At 38.3% G+C, this 19,506-nt stretch overlaps 1 protein-coding gene across 1 annotated transcript; it reads left to right on the top strand.

Annotated features, from left to right (window-relative positions):
- Positions 1–302: 302 nt before the first annotated feature.
- On the top strand, positions 303–13,460 carry MMP8 (matrix metallopeptidase 8). The gene is made up of 10 exons (XM_023208130.3): positions 303–595; positions 2,703–2,947; positions 3,605–3,753; positions 3,841–3,966; positions 6,731–6,892; positions 8,895–9,012; positions 9,883–10,016; positions 10,565–10,718; positions 11,410–11,513; positions 11,805–13,460. The coding sequence occupies exons 1-10, from the start codon at positions 494–496 to the stop codon at positions 11,912–11,914; spliced, it is 1,404 nt and encodes a 467-aa protein (XP_023063898.1). The 5' UTR covers positions 303–493; the 3' UTR covers positions 11,915–13,460.
- Positions 13,461–19,506: the final 6,046 nt, after the last annotated feature.

Raw genomic sequence — 19,506 nt, 5'->3', positions numbered from 1 at the left:
TCCACATACAGTGAGGGAGGATAAGTACAGAGATTCTCTGGTTGGGCTCCTTGGTGCCAACATATCTACCACAAACCTCAAAATATTCCCCTGCACAAGTTAATTCAACCTCAACATCTTACATGGCCAGAAAATGTATCCACGTAACTTCAGGATTAGTTCCCTCTTCCTTTTTCTCGACCAATTTTGTAAAAGGAAATAACTAAAACACCCAAAAGCAAAGAGTAGAAAGTTGGAGTTTTGAAAGACTGTTGAAAGACTCCCCCATTTTGGGGTACTAAATCACATCATAAAATTTCAAAACTGTCAGAGTGTAATTAACCTATGTTGCTTCATATTCCTGATACAGCAATTGTTTAAGACATAGCTTTAAAGAAGACAGCAAGAGAGCTGTGACACATGATGCTGTGAACGTCAAGGTGCTCGCCAGGGAAGGGCCCTACCCAGAGGGGCAGAAAGAAAGCCAGGAGGGGTAGAATTTGAAGAGAATATCATGTTCTCCCTGAAGACGCTTCCATTTCTGTTCTTACTCCATGTGCAGATTTCCAAGGCCTTTCCTGTATCTTCTAAAGAGGAAAATACAAAAATTGTTCAGGTAAATAAACTATCAGTTAGGTGATGGTTGATTTGCTGATTATTAGGAAATAGTGTGGGTTGTTTTCTCTTGTTAATTAAAACAGCCTGAAAGAAATTATTTGGGTGATTAGTTTGAGGTTGAACACCTCCTTTTAGTGATTTGGAGGGTTCCAAGCTGGTAAGGACTAGGCCTTTTAAAAGCTGGACGTGAAAACAAGCTGAATTCTTTAAAGACTGGGAAAATACTGCTGTAGAGTTACCTCTAGCTGGGAAACTTTTGTAGAAGAAATGATTTTATTTATAAAATGATATTATTTTCTTTCTCATTTACCTAAGGTTTTTCCTTCCAGGATATCTGCAATCAAGTTACTATATGTCTGATGCTTCCACACAGGCATTTTCTTTGCTGCCAAAAATTCCAGATATAGAAAATAATGTGAGGATGGTAGATTATAATGAACTAGAAATCAGTACATAGTATAATCATATTTCCCAGCACCAGATTACGAACTGTTGATAAACTCTTGGAAGCATTATAAAACCAGAACCAATAGTTTTTTTCCGTTGTTTCACAATCTGAAAGTGAAGCCGAATTTTTAAGAAACACAAGAGAATTCTGCCACAAATCTCTCATGCACAGTTTTCTTAGCATTACAGTTTGGGGAAAATATTATCATCATCATTATTATTATTATTAAGAGGTTATCTCTTACAATGGTAATTGTAACCCCCGGGTTAATGTAAAATTCATTGAGTGCTTATTCTATGCAAGGCAACTGCTACATATTTCACAAATATCTCATTTAATCCTCACAAGAACCTTATTGGAGCATTATTATTTTCATTTCAGAGACAAAAATATCTTAAATCAGATAAATAATGTGTCCAAGTGCTCATAGTTAATTCATGGCAGAGTTAAGATTTGAACCCAAGCCTGTCTGATTCCAAAGGGTGTGATCTGGTCAGTGTCACCTACTGCTGTGGTCAGCATGTGTCCCTTGAATTTATGTGTTAAAGATTGAGTAGCCCGTATGACAGTGAGTCCTTTAAGAAGTACTTAGGTCATTAAGAAAGATGAATGACACTCTGGTGGGACTGGGTTAATTCTTGCTGGAGTGGGTTCTGGCTCTTGCAGAACTAGATTAGTTATTAACAGAATGGGTATTATAAGGAGGGGCTGCCCTTTGTGTTTTGCCCCTTTTCACATATGCTTGCTCCACTTTCATTTCTCTGCCATGTTATGACACAGCACAAGGCCATCTCAGAAGCCAACCAGATGCAGCCACCTGATCTTGGACTTCCCAGACTCCAGAATTGCGAGAGAAAATAAGCCCCTTTTATGTCTAAGTTACCCAGCTTCACATATTCTGTTATAGCAACAGAAAATGGACTAAGACCCTGACAAGGTGCTAGGTGTTCACAGGCAGCATGAGGTCTAGTTAGGTTACAGTTCACTATGTATGAAGAAACTTTTAAGCCAAACTTAAAATAGATAATTTTTAGGCTAAACTTTTTGGATTTTGACTAAACTTAATTTAACACTTCCAAAGAGTTACTTTGGTGAATAAAATGCTAATATCAACGATATTGATGTTCCCCAAAAAGATATTTGGAATTATTTTGAAATTATCAGTTCTTATTTGAGAGGCAACATGGTGAGTTAAAATCTGAATCATCACTTGGAAAATTCCTTAATTCTCTGTACTTCCATTTGTTCACAAGAATAATTAAGCCTTTTCTACAGTAATGAAGAGGATAAAAAAGAGGGACTGCATTGATGCAACAAATACCTCAAGAGAAGTCAATTAATGTTAGTTCTAAGTTTTTTATAAAAACAAGAAGACAGTCTCCTGACTGTAGAGTAGCACTTTACCTGTGTGATGTGATCCTCATCCCTGATGAGGCACTTTTTCAATGCATAACCGTTAACTGGAGCACTGAGTGGAGAAACTGTTCTTTCTAAAAAGCATTGTTCTCTCAAAGCCAACCTACGAATTAGTTTGTGTTATTGTTCGGGTGGCTCTCAGGTTATTAGACCTCTGTAGTAACTTAGAAAGGGTTGCAAAATGACCAGAGAACTGGAAGTACTTTCACAGCAAGACCCTTATGTGCTTGTCTTTGTCCAGGACTACCTGGAAAAGTTCTACCAATTACCAAGCAACCAGTATCAGTCTACAAGGAAGAATGGCACTAGTATGATTGTTGAAAAGCTTAAAGAAATGCAACGATTTTTTGGGTTGAATGTGACGGGGAAGCCAAATGAGGAAACTCTGGACATGATGAAAAAGCCTCGCTGTGGAGTGCCTGACACTGGTGATTTTATGTTAACCCCAGGAAACCCCAAGTGGAAACACACTAATTTGACCTACAGGTGATATTTCTAGGGTTTCAGGATACGCTCATTCATCCAGTATGGACTGGGCTTTTATATGACAGACACTGTTCTTGGGATACACTAGGAACAAGTAGATATCCCTGCCTTTGTAGAGTATGAATAATGAATGAATATGGGAATGAAAATGTTGAGATACCATGGATTCTTTCCACTCCAAAGCTTCCTGTTTTAGTCTTCCTTCTCCAACAATCTAAAGAGGGCTACAGCAATGTTAGGCTGTCTCTCTAGGCACTTACTTTAGGACCCAACAAAGGCTTAATCATTGCTGGAGAGAGTCAAGTCCCTCCTTTCATACATCTTAATAATAATAATACTATCTAATACTGTGGAATATTACTATTTGACAAGTAATGAACTAAATGCTTTATATGTATTTAATCCCCACAGCAGCCCTATGAGAGGGATACTATATTAGTATCCTCATTTTATGAATAAGAAACTGAGGTTTAAAGACATGTATTAACTTGTTCAGAACCCGCATCTGTCCTCCACCCTGAGACCTGCACTCCCTCCTTATCCTCTCCAGTGAGAGCACACCATGATGCAACTCACTTCAAAACAGAACAACTCATCCATTGATGGACTACTGTTCTAAATAAAATTTAACTCTTCATACATCCTCTCATTTTGAAGCATTCTAAACTATACACCGCAGCTGTCACAGACTGATGTAGAAGGAACTATTAAGAAAGCCTTTGAAGTCTGGAGTAAGGTGTCACCTCTCACCTTCACCAGGATTTCACAGGGAGACGCAGATATCAACATTGCTTTTTTCCAAAGAGGTAGGTGTAAAGCAGGCACGCTCAGTTTTGCTTTCTTTGGCTAACCTGAAACTTGGCAAGGATCTAATACAAATGTTCTGATTTCAGATCACGGTGACAATTCTCCATTTGATGGACCCAATGGAATCCTTGCTCATGCCTTTCAGCCAGGCCAAGGTATTGGAGGAGATGCTCATTTTGATGCTGAAGAAACATGGACCACAAACTCCACAAGTAAGTTAATCAAGATTATGTCCACACACAGCTTCTGAATTAACTTTTACAGATTAGAATACACACACACACACACACACACACACACACACACACATGCAATAAAGGTAACATAATACTTCAAACTCACAAAAAATGATCATTTGAAATTGTTGCTACCTCACTATACTAATTCAATTTGGCTTTAGAAAAAGAAAGAAAGAAAGAAAAAGACATGCTGAATCTGATTACTGACCTTACCTCTTAGGGCAGAGATCAGAAAACTACAGACTATGGCCAAACCCTGCCTGGCCCCTGTCTGTATAAATAAAATTTTATTGAAACAGGGCCACATTTATTTGTTTATATATCATCCATGGCTGCTTTCACTCTACAATGGCAAGCTGAGTAATTGCGACATAGATCATTTGGCTCACAAAGCCTAAATTATTTACTATCTGGTTTTTTACAGATCCTGCTTTAGGATATATCTTTATTTTAATATTCCCAAATTTAGTGATGTTTGAAAAGAGCCTATTTTTCCATTTTTTGGAAATTCATTTAGAAATCAGTCTATTCAGAAAAGAGCAGCCACCTTCCCTCTCATCTAGTTAGTTCATCTTCTTGGAGCTTTTTTTCAGTGGTATGCTTCTGTGCAGCAAGTCACTCATTTCAGGAGAAGGCTCCTATTAAGAAGGACTGGGCTGCATGAAGGGAAGAAATGAGGCTGAGTACAGGTATATCCAGACCATGTGATACTTCCCAAAACATGGTGTAACAATATGCCAGAGAGCACTTTCAGAAAATAGTCAGAAAGGCACCTTTTACCTTTGCTTGGCACCTGTTCCTCCTGCCATTTTCTCAACATGGGTATGTTACGAGGGTCTATTCTACCTAAGTCCACATGTTAGGAGCTGTGTGTAGCCAAAGATAGGTAATAACCCTCAGCTCCTCTACATTACTATTGCCCTCCTCACTAGTTCAGATGCTCATTACCTCTTACCTGAACGAATGATCTAGATTCCTAACTGGACTCTCCATCTCCAGTCTGTGCTCCCTCTAATTTTTCCTACCATTGCAGCAGGGTTTGTTTTTGGAAAGCCCATCTTGGATCACATCACTCTCATGCTTAAAAGTTTCAATGTTTACATATTCTGCACCAAATAAGGTCCAAATACCTCCCCTTGGTATTGAAGGCTCTTGGTGATTGTTCGTCCTTCTGTTTCTTGGTTTGTCTTCTTATTTCACATATACCATTCACATTGGGCTAATACCCACATTGTACATTCACTGTTTCTAGGTCACACCCTATGCTTTTCATTTTCCTCACATTTGCTTGAATTGCTTCCTCTCCCTGAAATACTCTTCCCATGCCCCAAGCACCATCTTTTAAAATCTCTCTCATCTTAACATGCTATATATGTCAAAGGCCACCTTCTATCTTGCCTTGTGCTGGAAATGAGAACTTCCTCTGCAGAATTCTGACAGCTTTTGTATCTCCTTCTCTGTCATCACTCATTGTGTGCTTTCAAGTTGTTTGCACACATCTCTTCTCTTCTAGACTACATACTCCCTGTAGAGCAGAGAACCACAACAAATTGCCCACAGTTCCTTTCACAGTATTCCAGGCATTCAAAGATATTTTTCTGAAATGCACTCATGAATGCATAATTTAAAAAGGATGTGATAAGAAACAATTCTTAGAGCATGGGTAGAATTTTAGCAGGCTAATTATCAACAGGAAGTTGAACATTGTAGTAAGAGCATGGATCTTGCCATTATACCTTGGTTTGACCCCGATCTGTCACTAGTTGCAGGATGAAGTACAAGCTATTCAAAATCTATGGGCATCAGTCACTTTACTATAAAAATATTGCTAATAAAACTTCAGAAAAATGTTATGAGGATTACATAACTTTAGATTGTCTAGTATGTGGTAGTTACTCTACAATTATGCTTTTTGAAAAAAGTAGGCATGTACAAAAACGCATCAGTGTGTTTGTGAGGCAGCATATAGACTGGCTGGACTGAAGGATTCATGTCAAAAGGCAAGCACTCAAATATCTGCTGGAGACAAGTGGAGGAGGTCTTGAATGCCAGACAAAAGAGGTTGGGCTTTATTTCATAAGAAGTGGGATCCTGGGAAGGTTTTAAGTTCCCAGTTGTGAACAGCACTATGCTTGTGGAAGTTAAAACATGCAGAAAGAGAGCAATAAGCGGTAGGATTTGTCTCTCTTCAGTAGAGAATTCCTACAGCATCTTAGAAAGCTCAGAAACAGAGAAGAGCTGGTGCTAAGGGGTGGGTGATGAAGGAGCCAACATGAGCCAGCCCTCCATCTGAGGCTGCTCCACTGATGGGCTGGCTTCTCTTCTAACTACTTGTTCACAGGGACTTTACTCATGAGACTGAGGGTCTGGGACACTGGAGATGGTGAATGTGGGAATGCAAGAGAAGAAGGGTTCCCAAAGTCATGACGACTCTGCCATCACTTCTCCAAATCTCAGATGCACATTTGTAAAATACGAGAATTGGAATAAATACAACTTTTCTGGGTTCTAAGAGTTTATAAGAAGTCCGTACTCACCTAGTTCCCAACTATGACTACTATCTTGATTCTTCTCAATGTCCACTTTCTCAGGTATCTGAAAGAAAGATGAAAAAGACAGCCATGGGAAGGGCTATTTCCCTGAGCAGTTTTGGCTTAGAGGTTGCATTCATTGAGATCATGTTTCTGCCACCCTGGGATCCACACTGAGCTGTTTACCACCCATGTTTGAATTTCAGATTACAACTTGTTTCTTGTTGCTGCCCATGAATTTGGCCATTCTTTGGGGCTCGCTCACTCCTTTGACCCTGGTGCCTTGATGTATCCCAATTATGCTTTCAGGGAAACCAGCAACTACTCACTCCCACAAGATGACATCAATGGCATTCAGGCCATCTATGGTAAGGTCTTCTAAAGAGAGTTGTAGTACATGGTGGGACCTGGGAATAGGTGAACGCTCCCAGGATCTGAATATCTCTTCCTTTGCACTACTGCAGTTTCCATAAAACTGAACTCTGAAATTCACCAGTAATATAGCATTAACAAAGAAGGTGTGAGGGGCTGAGCCTCTATTGCTGCCCTAAAAGAAAAAAGTTTAAGAAGAAATGAACTACAGTTCTTCCCAGTTATTGTCTTTGGATGGTGGGAATTTTTTTTCTTCTTTTTTAGGCTTCCCAAATTACCAATTTTAATTTTTTTTTTTTTTTGATGGAGTCTTACTCTGTTTCCTAGGCTGGAGTGCAGTGGCATGATCTCGGCTCACTGCAACCTCTGCCTCCCAAGTTCAAGCGATTCTCCTGCCTCAGCCTCTCGAGTAGCCAGGATTATAGATGCCTGCCACCACATTTGGCTAATTTTTATATTTTTAGTAGAGAAGGGATTTCACCACATTGACCAGGCTGGTCTTGAACTCCTGACCTCAAGTGACCTGCCCACCTCAGCCTCCCAAAATGCTGGGATTACAGGCAGGAGTCATTGCACCTGGCCCCAATTTTAAATATTCTAAAAAGACATGACTTTCTTTTTCCTACAGCAATCCTGCTCCTAGATGTACCTATCAAAGAAATTCTCATATAGATCCATAAGGGAACATGTACAAATCATGCCAAAGATGTTCACTGAAGTCTTGTTTGTGGTGGTGGAAGTTGGAAGGCATCTGGGGGTCTATTAGGAGAAGACTATACAGAAAAACTGTGGTAGTTGCACACCATGAAGTGATGTGCGGCCGTCAGAAGCATGGTACTAGATGCACATGTGGCAACAGTACAGATGGGTCTTTAAAACTTCATACTTTGTGAAAAAGAAACAGAATGAGATATATTGCACAATGTACTAATTAAATTACACAATATATAAGTCTATGTAAATTTAAAATGTGTATAAACAAAGTAAGGCATTTTCAAGAAGAAGAAGAGGAATGGTAGTAGATTATGGAGAGAAAAAAGAAACTTTTTTAAGGCATTACTGATACATTTCAAGGATAAGTATAGGGGCCTTTTGCCATATTGCCTGGATAAGACCATTACATCTCTCTTCACGCTTGCCCTTCTGTTCCCTAGTTGGCTGTGAATAAAAACAAGAAACCAATAAGGGATTTACTGCTCTCTAAAAAAGTGTGGAATGGAATGGAATGGATTAGAATCGAATGGAATGGAATGCAATAGTGGACTGGAGTGAAATGTAATTGAAAGGAGTGGAATGGAGTGGAGTGAAATTGGGGAAAGCCCTTTTCCCTCTCTGGTGGGACAGCACTATAAAATCAAGCAAGCAGGCCAGGGTGCCACAACCAGGGAACTTTTTTGTGATTGTAGATATTTCAGAAATGTTGAGCCTACCCTAACTGCCTCTATTCCCCAACTTCCTCCTGCCCACCCCAACAGCACTCCCTTATTTTGTTCACCGGTGTTTTTATCTTAACTATTATTATAGCCTTTCATTCCACAGTGAGAAAACACATGAAAATTCAAATACTTACAGAAAAAATATTGCTAAAATTTGACTTAGATGCATGCTATAGGGTGAAAAACTAATATCATTCTTTCCTGAAAGTGGATTTCGGTGAGGAGAGAGGCAATAGATACTGTGTAACCAAAAAAGCAGAAAGAGTAACTGAGAGGTCAGAGAAGAATTAGTTAGAATTAAAAGGGAAGGAAGGGGCATAGAATTCAAATTTCTTTACTTCACAGTTTGACCTGGAACTCACCCTGAAAACCATCATTACTCTTATTAAAGAAACAAAAACTTTAAAAGGATGAAATATATAGTTACTTTAATACTTTATGGGATAGTCTTGTAGCACTTACCCTCACATGAAGACCCTTCACCTTTCTGAGAAGTCTATGATGTATTCAAGAGTCACACTGGACTTATGCTCATAAAAAAGACTCTTTTTTTTTTTTTCAGGACCTTCAAGTAACCCTATCCAACCTACTGGACCAAGCACACCCGAATCCTGCGACCCCAGATTGACATTTGATGCTATCACCACACTCCGTGGAGAAATACTTTTCTTTAAAGACGAGTATAAAATTGAAATATTTCTTCCTTTGATTCCTCTTACTGATATACCTTAAAACTGGATTCAAATTAGGTCACACGTTAGTCACCTTTTCCTTGAATTCTACACTTGTGCTTCTCATTGAAATTTTTTATAGGTTCTGGGGCACCACTAGGATTATCATAGACCCTGAGCTTAACTTCATCATCTTCATCTTTTAAAGACTATTTGTACCATTTTTATGTCTATACTGAATTTTTGCAATCTAGTATTTTCTGGGTAACTCAAAACATCCAGGAAAAAAAAACAAAACATGAAAACATTCACAAACATTCAGATGCCTTTGGTGATGTAAACAGACATGGGCTACAGTTGCTTGGGAACCCCAGAGCTGAAACACTAAAGCACCATTCAGTTCCATCCAAAATCAGTCAAGTAAATGGAATCTGTGCTTAGCTAGCTGTGCAGCAAATCATCTAACTGAGCAAAATTTTTATTTGTCCATTGGCTATTTTGTGAGTATGCAATCACAGGCTGAGTGTACGTGCTGTTGCTTTTATCAATATGTTCTCAGCATTTAGTGGGAGCAATAAGGAAAGATACTGCAAAGTAAGATTTTTCAATGTCCAAGGCAGGACAATGCCAAATGTAATCAAATAAGATCACTCCTCCCATAAACTCCTCTGAAAGCTGTGATGTACTCTCCAGATGGACAATATCACCATAAAGCTTAGCCATATGCTGGTCACCGTGCTAGGAACTTTGCAGAAGTTAGATTGTTATATTCTCCCAGCAATCCTGCAAGGACCATTGCTAGCCTAAAAGTCACAGGAACTGCCTACTTAGACTGTTATGTGCAAGTGTGTGCATGTGTGTTCCCTTATGTCCCGTTAGGTACTTCTGGAGAAGGCATCCTTGGCTACAAAGAGTCGAAATGAATTTTATTTCTCTATTCTGGCCATCCCTTCCAACTGGCATACAGGCTGCTTATGAGGATTTTGACAGGGACCTCATTTTCCTATTCAAAGGTAACTTCCTAAAGTTTTCATCTTATGTTAGTTCTGCCTGAAGGAAGCGGGCAGAACTTCTTTGTGATCCCTTCCAGGTTCATGGTGAGCTAATGACAGCATTAAGCTGGGCAGGCTTTTGCCAGAGGCCTAGGGTTGGGCCCCATCAGGACCACTAACTACTGTGTGAACCCGAGTGGGTTACTTGCTTTTCAGCCCTCAGTTTTCTCACCAACAAAATCAGACCACACTAGACTGTCGTTCGCATTCTTCCATCCTCATCCCAGATATAATTCTCTAAGACTCCTCAAGGCTGTAATTTGGTTTCTGTATAAAAGTCACACAAATTGTGGGGCCTTGAATGTCTTCCTCAGAAGTTTTAATTTTTTATAGGCGCTGGGGAACCGTTAAGCTTCTCACAGCCCCCCCGAACTTAACTTTATCACCTTCATCTTTTAAAGACTATTTGTTCCATTTTCATGTCTATGTGCAAGACCAAGAAGTGGTATATATATTATTTTGCAAAAATGGAAACGTCTTATTTAACATTTAACCTGAATCATTGACAGGCAACCAATACTGGGCCGTGAGTGGCTATGACATTCAGCAAGGTTATCCCAGGGATATATCAAACTATGGCTTCCCCAGCAGTGTCCAAGCAATTGACGCAGCTGTTTTCTACAGAAGTAAAACATACTTCTTTGTAAATGACCAATTCTGGAGGTAATGTAAACTATTTTTTCAATTATAGGTTGAAATCTGTGTTTCTCTACACTGCTTACAAACCTTCAAGCATTTGAAGGTTTAAAACAATCTAGGTAGTCTCTAGTAGGTTTTGCCGAGAATATATTGTTTTTACAGGATGATTGATGTTACCATGGCTTTTGAAATTTTTCATTTTTATAACATTAAAATCTCTATGCAATAGGATTGAGGATTCTGCATCATGAAACAGAAATCCTTAACAAAGCACTAGGGTGGGATACAAAGAAAGATTTAGGCTAATTCTCACTTATGAGTTCAATTCAGACATATGCAAGCAAATGTTATCCAGATAGCCTGCAGAATTTTGTTCCCAAGTTGAACCTATTATGTATATTTACATATATACACATGCAGAGGGAGTTATGCTATATACCAATTAAGTAAAAGCCTTGAAAATATAAGCTTACTTTGGGAAATAACAGTGTGTCAGCCATCAAGCCTGTTTTTGAATTAATGATACCCATATGTTTTATAAATGTGTACCCTTAGGTAGGGAAATTAACCATTCTTAATACTAGTAAACGAGGCATTGTGAGAACTGAATGAAAAACTATGTGTAAGGAGACTTTGTAAATTATACACAATTAAAAAAATATGTTCGTTATATTCTATATTGGTGTTAAATCTGGTGACATTTTGTTTTTACCAGATATGATAACCAAAGACAATTCATGGAACCAGGTTATCCCAAAAGCACATCAGGTACCTTTCCAGGAATAGAGAATAAAGTTGATGCAGTTTTCCAGCAAGAACGTAAGTAGGAAAAAAAAACTAATAAATGTGTTGTTTGTTTATTATAGAGGAGGCATGGTCTTACTATGCTGACCAGGCTAGTGTCAAACTCCTGACCTCAAGCAATCCTCCCACCTCAGCCTCCCAGAGTTCTGGGATTACAGGCATTAGCCACCGCACCTGGTGTTTAAATGTTTTAAATAGCATGTTTGCATTGGAATGTTATGTTGGAACAAGGGCAAGGTTTTCTAACTGAAGACATCTGAGATATTCTGTAAGCTAATTCAATAAATTATCTCTCTTTTTTTATAGACTTCTTCCTTTTCTTCAGTGGACCAAGATATTATGCATTTGATCTTATTGCTGAGAGAGTTACCACAGTTGCAAGAGCCAATGAATGGCTTAACTGTAGATATAGCTGAAGCGAAATGAAATGTGGCTGTATCCATTTTCAGAATGTGGAAGGGAAGTTCAGCATGCATTTTCATTACATTGTGTCCCACTTATACTTTTCTCAATATTAAGTCATTGTTTCCCATCACTGTATCCATTCTGCCTGTCCTCAGTGAAAATATGTTTGGAATATTCCACTGTTTGCAGAGGCTTATTCAGTTCTTACACATTCCATCTTAAATTAGTGAATCCATCAAAGAGAAGGAAAGTAAGCCTTTTTGTCACCTCAATATTTACTATTTCAATACTTACATATCTAACTTCTAGAATTTATTGTTATATTACTTGCCTATCTGACTTCATACCTCCCTTAGTCTCTTTAAATGTCCTATGTATATCTTCTACATGCAATTTAGAACTAGATTTTGGTTAGAAGTAAGGGTTATAAACAATCTAGCAATACCCTTTGCCTTTACAGAAAGTGTGGTGCTGTTTTCTACCCTTGGAAAGAAATGTGGATGATATATTTTGTGGGTTGAATTGTGTCCCCCATAAAAGATATGTCGAAGTTCTAACCCCAGGTACCTATGAATCTGCGCTTACCAGGGTCTTTGCAGATGTAATTAGTTAAGTTAAGGTGAGGTCACACTGAATTAGGGTGGGCCCTAAATCCTTTATGACTGTTGTTCTTATAAGAAGAAAGACATAGCCACCTTGGGGAGGAGGCCATGTGAAGACAGAGGCAGAGATTCGAGTGACACATCTGCAAGCCAAGGAATTCCAAGGACTGTACGCCACCAGTAGAAACTTGGAAGAGGCAAGGAAGGATTCCCTTCAAGCGTGACCTTCAAGCATGGCCCTGCTGACACCTGCAGAATTCGGACTTCTAGCCTCCAAAACTGTGAGGGAATAAATTTCCTTTGTTTTAAGCCACCAAATTTGCAGTACTTTGTTATAGCAACCCTAGACATGAGGTACTAAACACAGTACATCTGCCCTTACAAAAATGAATCAACACAGAATGCAGAAGTGGAACCGTTGCTAAGAACTACTGGGCATCTTCCCAGAATAGCAGACAAAAGAGAACCACCACTTCCTCTCCTGCCTCTTCCTTGCTCTCTCCTAGAGTTCAAACCCAAATGGGCCAGTTGGATCTGATGTTCCTCAGTTCTTTGCTTCTATTTCCTGGGGTACTCAGGAGGGCACACACTATAGATAACTGGGGTTTGCTGCATAAAATTCAATGTCTCATTAAGTTGCATTAAACTGAGCTTAGACGCGTAAGTTTGCTAACTAATGGGTTTTTTTGTTAAGAACTATAGGATCTTTGGGACCATGTCTAACTAGTCCAGATGTCAAAATCATTATAATGTTATATTTGCTGTTATTAGAATATAATATAGCTTATTATACAATAAATATGTGGACCGTAAAATGTATTTCTCACTAGTACCTCCTATTTTCTTTCTCTGTTGAAGTTTTTAAATCCCACAGATAACTAATTTGGCAACTTTATTCTTGTTCAAAAATTAAAATAATCTATTACATAAGTTCATATTAAAGATTTTTATTTTAAATGACTGATATGTGATTTGCTTTTAATTTCTTAAAATATTACCACATAATTCATCTAAAGTATAAAAAGGAATAGCAAATTTTAGATATATTTGCAGATATATAATTCCCGTGTCAGAATTATTATAATACTGATAGTAAACTTTAGATATTGCTTCAGAGTGTGTGAAATATTTTATAAATATTTGAGGTCCTCAAAAATTTCCTCAAGTGTGTTAACACATTATTCTCAACTTATTTTACAAAATAAGAAAACTGAAACAAGTATATACTCTCATTCCATTCATTGATTTATTCAGCAAGAATTAACTACCTACTATGAATTATGTTTCAGGGACTGTGCTAAGAAAAATGAGAGAGATGTATAAGCAATTCATCATATCAATGTAACAAGTGCAAAAGGACCTATAAGAATTGAATATTCCATTTTTAATAGTAGAATCAATTTCAGACTATGAAGTTTCCCAAAACTTTCTATAATGTCAGTTATGAAAGTTTTAGGAAAATGCAGGCATGAAAATGAGTGTCTTATCTTCTCAGAACACCTGCTACTTGTGCTAGGTATGATAGATTCTTGGCTCAAACCTCATCTATACATCTTTGAGATGAGAACTGATCTCATACTATTTTTTAACCACATTTGACAGAGTCACAGACAGTGAACTATAATATGAAGTGTAATAAAGAATTCAAAGAGTTATTCCTTTTAAAAAAATTATCTTGTTGACAACATGTAGTATTTTCCAGCTGTTACACTCATATTTTGAATGAGCACAAGAGATATAAAGACCTAAGCTTAGAATGTATTCATTTATTTTTTGTTTATTTATTTATTTTTGAGGCAGGGTCTTGCTCTGTCACCCAGTCTGGTGTACAGTGGTGAAATCACAGCTCACTGCAGCCTCAAACCCCTGGCCTCAAGCAATGCTCCCACCTTAGCCTTTCAAGTAGCTGGGACTACAGGCACACACCACCACACTCAGTTATTTTCTTTTGTAAAGGTGGGGTCCCACTGCTTTCCCAGGCTTATCTCAAACTCCTGGGCTCAAGTGATCCTCCTGCCTTAGTAGAGATGGGTTTCACCAAGTTGACCAGGCTGGTCTCGAACTCCTGACCTCAGGTGATCCACCTCCCTCAGCCTCCCAAAGTACTGGGATTACAGGCTTGAGCCACCATGCCACCCTGCCTAAGCTAGAATTTAAACAATGAGGTCCCTATTTATCTTAGGCTGAGTTTCTTCAAAAGCAAAGCCTAAGTGAAGACATTGGTGCAATTATTTTTTTCAGGACACAGTCCCAGGAAGCAAGAGTGAGGTAGCAAGCAGAGTGAGGCAGGAAAGGAGGAAAAGCCAATACAATTATGTGTTACCAAGGTTTCTGCTATGGGCAATTGAAGCTCAATTCCACCAGCGGCCTCTGAGAAGCCTGCAGACCAACTTCCAGTTGTTCACATCTCCAGTGAGCAGGAGGCTGGAACATTCATCCTTCAGTTTCCATTCCCCATTGGATGAAGATGGTCCCTGAGAGTGTTAACTTATTTACACTTCCAGGCTGTACTCTCATGCTGACCTAGCAGGCTTGATGGCATCTCAATGCTCTGGGCAGAAAGCAAAAACACACACAGCCTGTGCTTAAAATTGTATTAGGTTGGTGCAAAATTAACCACAATTACTTTTGCACTTTGTCAGAGCAAAGTGAGTTAAACAAACCAGTCCACACCTTCTGCAACTAAATTAATGCTGAGGGTATGTGACAGAGGACATCAGAAGAATCTCCTACAGCTTTGTTCCTTGGAGATTTAAATGATGGCAAATTGGATGAGCTTTCTCTGGAGTAACTTATCAACCCCAGAAAAAAAAAAATTTACAGATACCAACACTGGAGAAATCTCATTGTGGCAGGGCTGCTAATGACCTATCTTGACCTCCACTCTGCACTTCTTCTGCAACAAGACTCCAATTTCATTTGAGGTAGCAATGCATCCTATTTTGTAGCCTTGCTTACAGCTACGCTTACAGCTAGATATGGCCATGTGTTTATTTACAGCCAAAATGTCTAAGCAGAATGTTGTGTGGGGCTTCTGGAAAGAGATTGGAAAATTACTTTTTCTCTTCCATCCTCCTTCTTTCTGCCTGTAATGCAGACATAATGGCTAGAGGTTGAGAAAGCACCTGACTCGTGAAACATTGGACGGTGAGAGTGGTATAGCAAGGTAGATGTTGCCTACCCCTGATGATATGGAGCTGTCATACAAAACCTAGGCTTACAAGTCTGGGTACTTTTTTTTTAATGTGAGGCAAAAATAAATTTGTATTTAACTAAGCGTCTGTTATTTTGGGTTTTTGCATTACATTCAACCAAATCTCATCCTGACTAATATATCACATGAAGGGTGTGGGAAGTGCCCCACCTCCCTGCAGTGAAGGTCATCAATTCACCAGCCCTGCCTGTACACATGAGAGCTTCTAGTCTGCTTTCTTGCCTCTCATTCTTAAGCAGATTGCACAACACAAAGTCACCAAATATTTTTGAAAAGATTGCATTGTGAAAAACAGAGACCAAAAGAGAGACTTTGAGGAACTAGAGACACTTGTAGGAGCAAAAGAAAATGTCAAAATAAACTAAAGCATACTAAACATTAACATTATTTAAAAATAAGAAGAGACTGGGTACGTTGGTTTGTGCCTGTAATCCCAACACTTTTGGAGGCTGAGGCAGAAGGACTGCTTGAGGTTAGGCATTCAAGACCAGCCTGGGCAACATAGTGAGACCCTGTCCCTACAAAAAATAAAAATAAAAATATTAGCTGGGCTAATATAGTCCAGCTACTATAGGCATGCACCTATAGTCCCAGCTACTTGGGAGGCTGCGGCAGGAGGATCACTCAAACCTGGGAGTTTGAGGCTGCACTGAGTCATGATTGTGCCACCACACTCAAGCTTGGATGACAGAGTATGCCTTCTTTTATTTATTTAAACAAATAAATAAATATAAGAATTAAATATAAGAATATAATTTTGGATGGAAAATATGTCTTATTTATTTAATAATTTCTTATTTAGTTATGAATTATGTATTATTATTTAGTAATTTATTTAAATAAATAAATAAGACATATTTTACATCCAAAAACACTAATGGAATGCAAAACAAAGGTTAAAAATGTAAAAGAATACTCAGAACTGGAAAGAGTTCTTGGAAATTAAATATCATAGCTGAAATTAAACACTCAATAGGTGGGCTGGAAAGTTAAGTTGGTAGAAAATAGGATATATCAGAAGCATAAAGACTCAATCTAGGAGGTCCAATGGATATACATTTTGGAAAGAAAAAGATAAAATGAATGAGAAGAAATTATAAACAAAACTATATTAGAAACTTACGTTAAACTGAAGTTTCCATGATAAAAAGGCCCACTTACTGCCCAAAACTATTAATACCAAAGACCTACATCAAGAGACATAATTATAAAATTTATAAATATCTAGGTAAACAGAAGATTTCCAAAACCTTTCAAAAGAAAAACGTCAAGAATCAGAGTATGAAACTTTTCAACAGCAGCACTAGAGTCTGGAAAATAATGGAATCTTCATTATTGTTCAAACTTCTCAGAGAAATTTATTTTAGGCTGAAATTCTGTACCGTCATACACTCAATCAAGTGTGAGGATGAAATAAAGGGCATTCTTAGGCATGAAAAAATCAGAATATTTATTTTCCTTATATTCTTTCTTGGAAAACTACTGAGAGATATGTTGCATCAAAACAAGGGAGTAAATCAAGACATAGGTAGAAATGAAACCCAGTAGCCAGAGATCTAACACACAGACACAACACAAATTTTCTGGCTGATGAGAGGAAGACAGTTCTACGACAGACCCAGACTGGAGAAGGCAAGCAAGGGGTCTCAGACGGATGAGTTCAAGGGAAAAAAAACTGCTGCTAGATTTCCTGTCATGTTTGGTTATTCTGAGAAGAGTTTAAGAGTTCTATGGAAGAATTTGGTAAAGAATTAGCATGTAAAAATCAATTCAACTGTCAACTGCAGAGGAAAAAGCCTATATAAGAAAGGAGATGTAAGGCTGGACATGGTGGCTCATGCCTGTAATCCCAGCACTTTGGGAGGCTGAGGGGGTGGTGGATCACCTGAGGTCAGGAGTTCGAGACCAGCCTGGTTAACATGGTGAAACCCCGTCTCTACTAAAAATACAACAATTAGCCAGGCATGGTGGCACATGCCTGTAGTCCCAGCTACATGGGAGGCTGAGGCAGAATTGCTTGAACCCGGGAGGCAGAGGTCGCAGAGAGCTGAGATTGTGCCATTGCACTCCAGCCTGGGTGACAAAGTAAGACTCTGTCTCAAAAAAAAAGGAGATATAATCATAGTATACTACATGATTCTCTTGTGAATAACATTTTCATGGTCATAATTGTATGAACGCTGATTACTGGCTTAAACATTCCTATAACCAAACTAGGAAAGTGGAAAGAGTGTTGAGTCCTTCTCTTCCATAGGAAGATGTTAATAATAACATTTAACTTTGGAAACTTGAAAAATAGTAGCATAAGCATGTTATTTACAAATGTGAAGCTAAACATAAAGATAAAAAGCTATAAAAATAATTTAAAGAAGTTATCTTTGGGGAGCTGGACTTGAAGGAGTGAAAGGTTGGGGCAGAGAGATGCTTTTTCATTATAACAAGATAGCACCATTTGACTTCCCATTTTTTGGTGACTATTATTTTTTTAAATTTTGTTCTGAAATATTTTAGAGTTTAAAAAACAAAAAAGAACAAAACAGTGAGCATACTTGTACTTAGCGTACTTGTACTTAATACCATTATAACACAAATCTTGATCATGCCTGCCTACTCCCCTTCATCCCATCTCTCCAGAGACCAATTAAACTATTTAAACTATACACATATATTAAAACAGTGAATAATAATATTTCTGAAACAGGATTTATAATTGGATGAGCTTTAAATGCAAAGGAAGTATGTATCTACGTACAGCCTATAAGTTCTTCAGCTATGTCATGGACATTTTGTTTAGGATATGGACAGGGAAGATTTGGAAAGGTCTATCAATTGAGGAGTTAACATTTGGGAAGAAAGGGAAGAAAAATTTAATAACTGGTAGAAGAAAAGAGGAGGATAAGTGAGGGAGGACATTGCTGTAACTAATAGTGTTCCTTCATCTAAAAGTAGCCCAAGTAAAGAAGAATATATCAAAATTAATCCAAAAGGCTCTCACTGACTATATTCTCACTTCTGATGTTAATTTTGGCTTTCATCATCCATGACCTCTATGATTATTCATCTTCCCAGTCAGCTGTCTTGTCCGTGAGACCCTCCATCCCATCTTCCATAGCTGTCTACATACAGATTTTGTTCCAGTCAGGCCAGATTTCCTATGGCTCATTTCTCCTGTGTTACCTCCTTCCCATGGCCTCTTTGCACTCACACTTCTTCTTTCTTCCTCTGTAAAACCAAATTCTACCCATTCTCCAAAACCCAGAGCAAGCACTAGTGCAAGCCCCAGTGCAGGCTGTATTTAACTTGTGTAAAACCTCAAGGCCACACTCATAAGCAGTGATCTGCCTTTGGCCCTTCTTAGTCTTTATAATCTGTACTGTGTGTTTGCCCACCTGCTTCCACTACATTAATTTCTGCATGTGTCTGAATTCTCCAACAAGATTGCATTCACAGGGGCAGGGAAACAGTAGGAATTCAATAAACATTTGAAGATTACCTTAATTAATAAGGGTAATCTGATTCCTGATTCATTTGTCTTTTTATGATAACATTCTACCAAGATATTTTGAGATTGCCTTCAAAAGAAAACTTTGCAAGGAAAAAAATAACGTGGAGGCTCACTTCCCAGTCTATTCAATTCAGTAATAAGCACTAACTGTGTTTACTAAATAACCGCAGACCAAGATTACAAAATCAGCTCAGTCAAAAAAAAAAAAAAAAAATGCAAATCATGACACACTTTATGGCAAGTGTCCTTTTCTGTTATTAATTAAATGATGATACAAGCCAA

Source organism: Piliocolobus tephrosceles, chromosome 13 (genome assembly GCF_002776525.5).
Source record: "Piliocolobus tephrosceles isolate RC106 chromosome 13, ASM277652v3, whole genome shotgun sequence".
NCBI lineage: Eukaryota > Metazoa > Chordata > Mammalia > Primates > Cercopithecidae > Piliocolobus > Piliocolobus tephrosceles.
The sequence above is the reverse complement of the archived record's forward strand: the minus strand, read 5'-3'. Positions and strand labels throughout refer to the sequence as shown.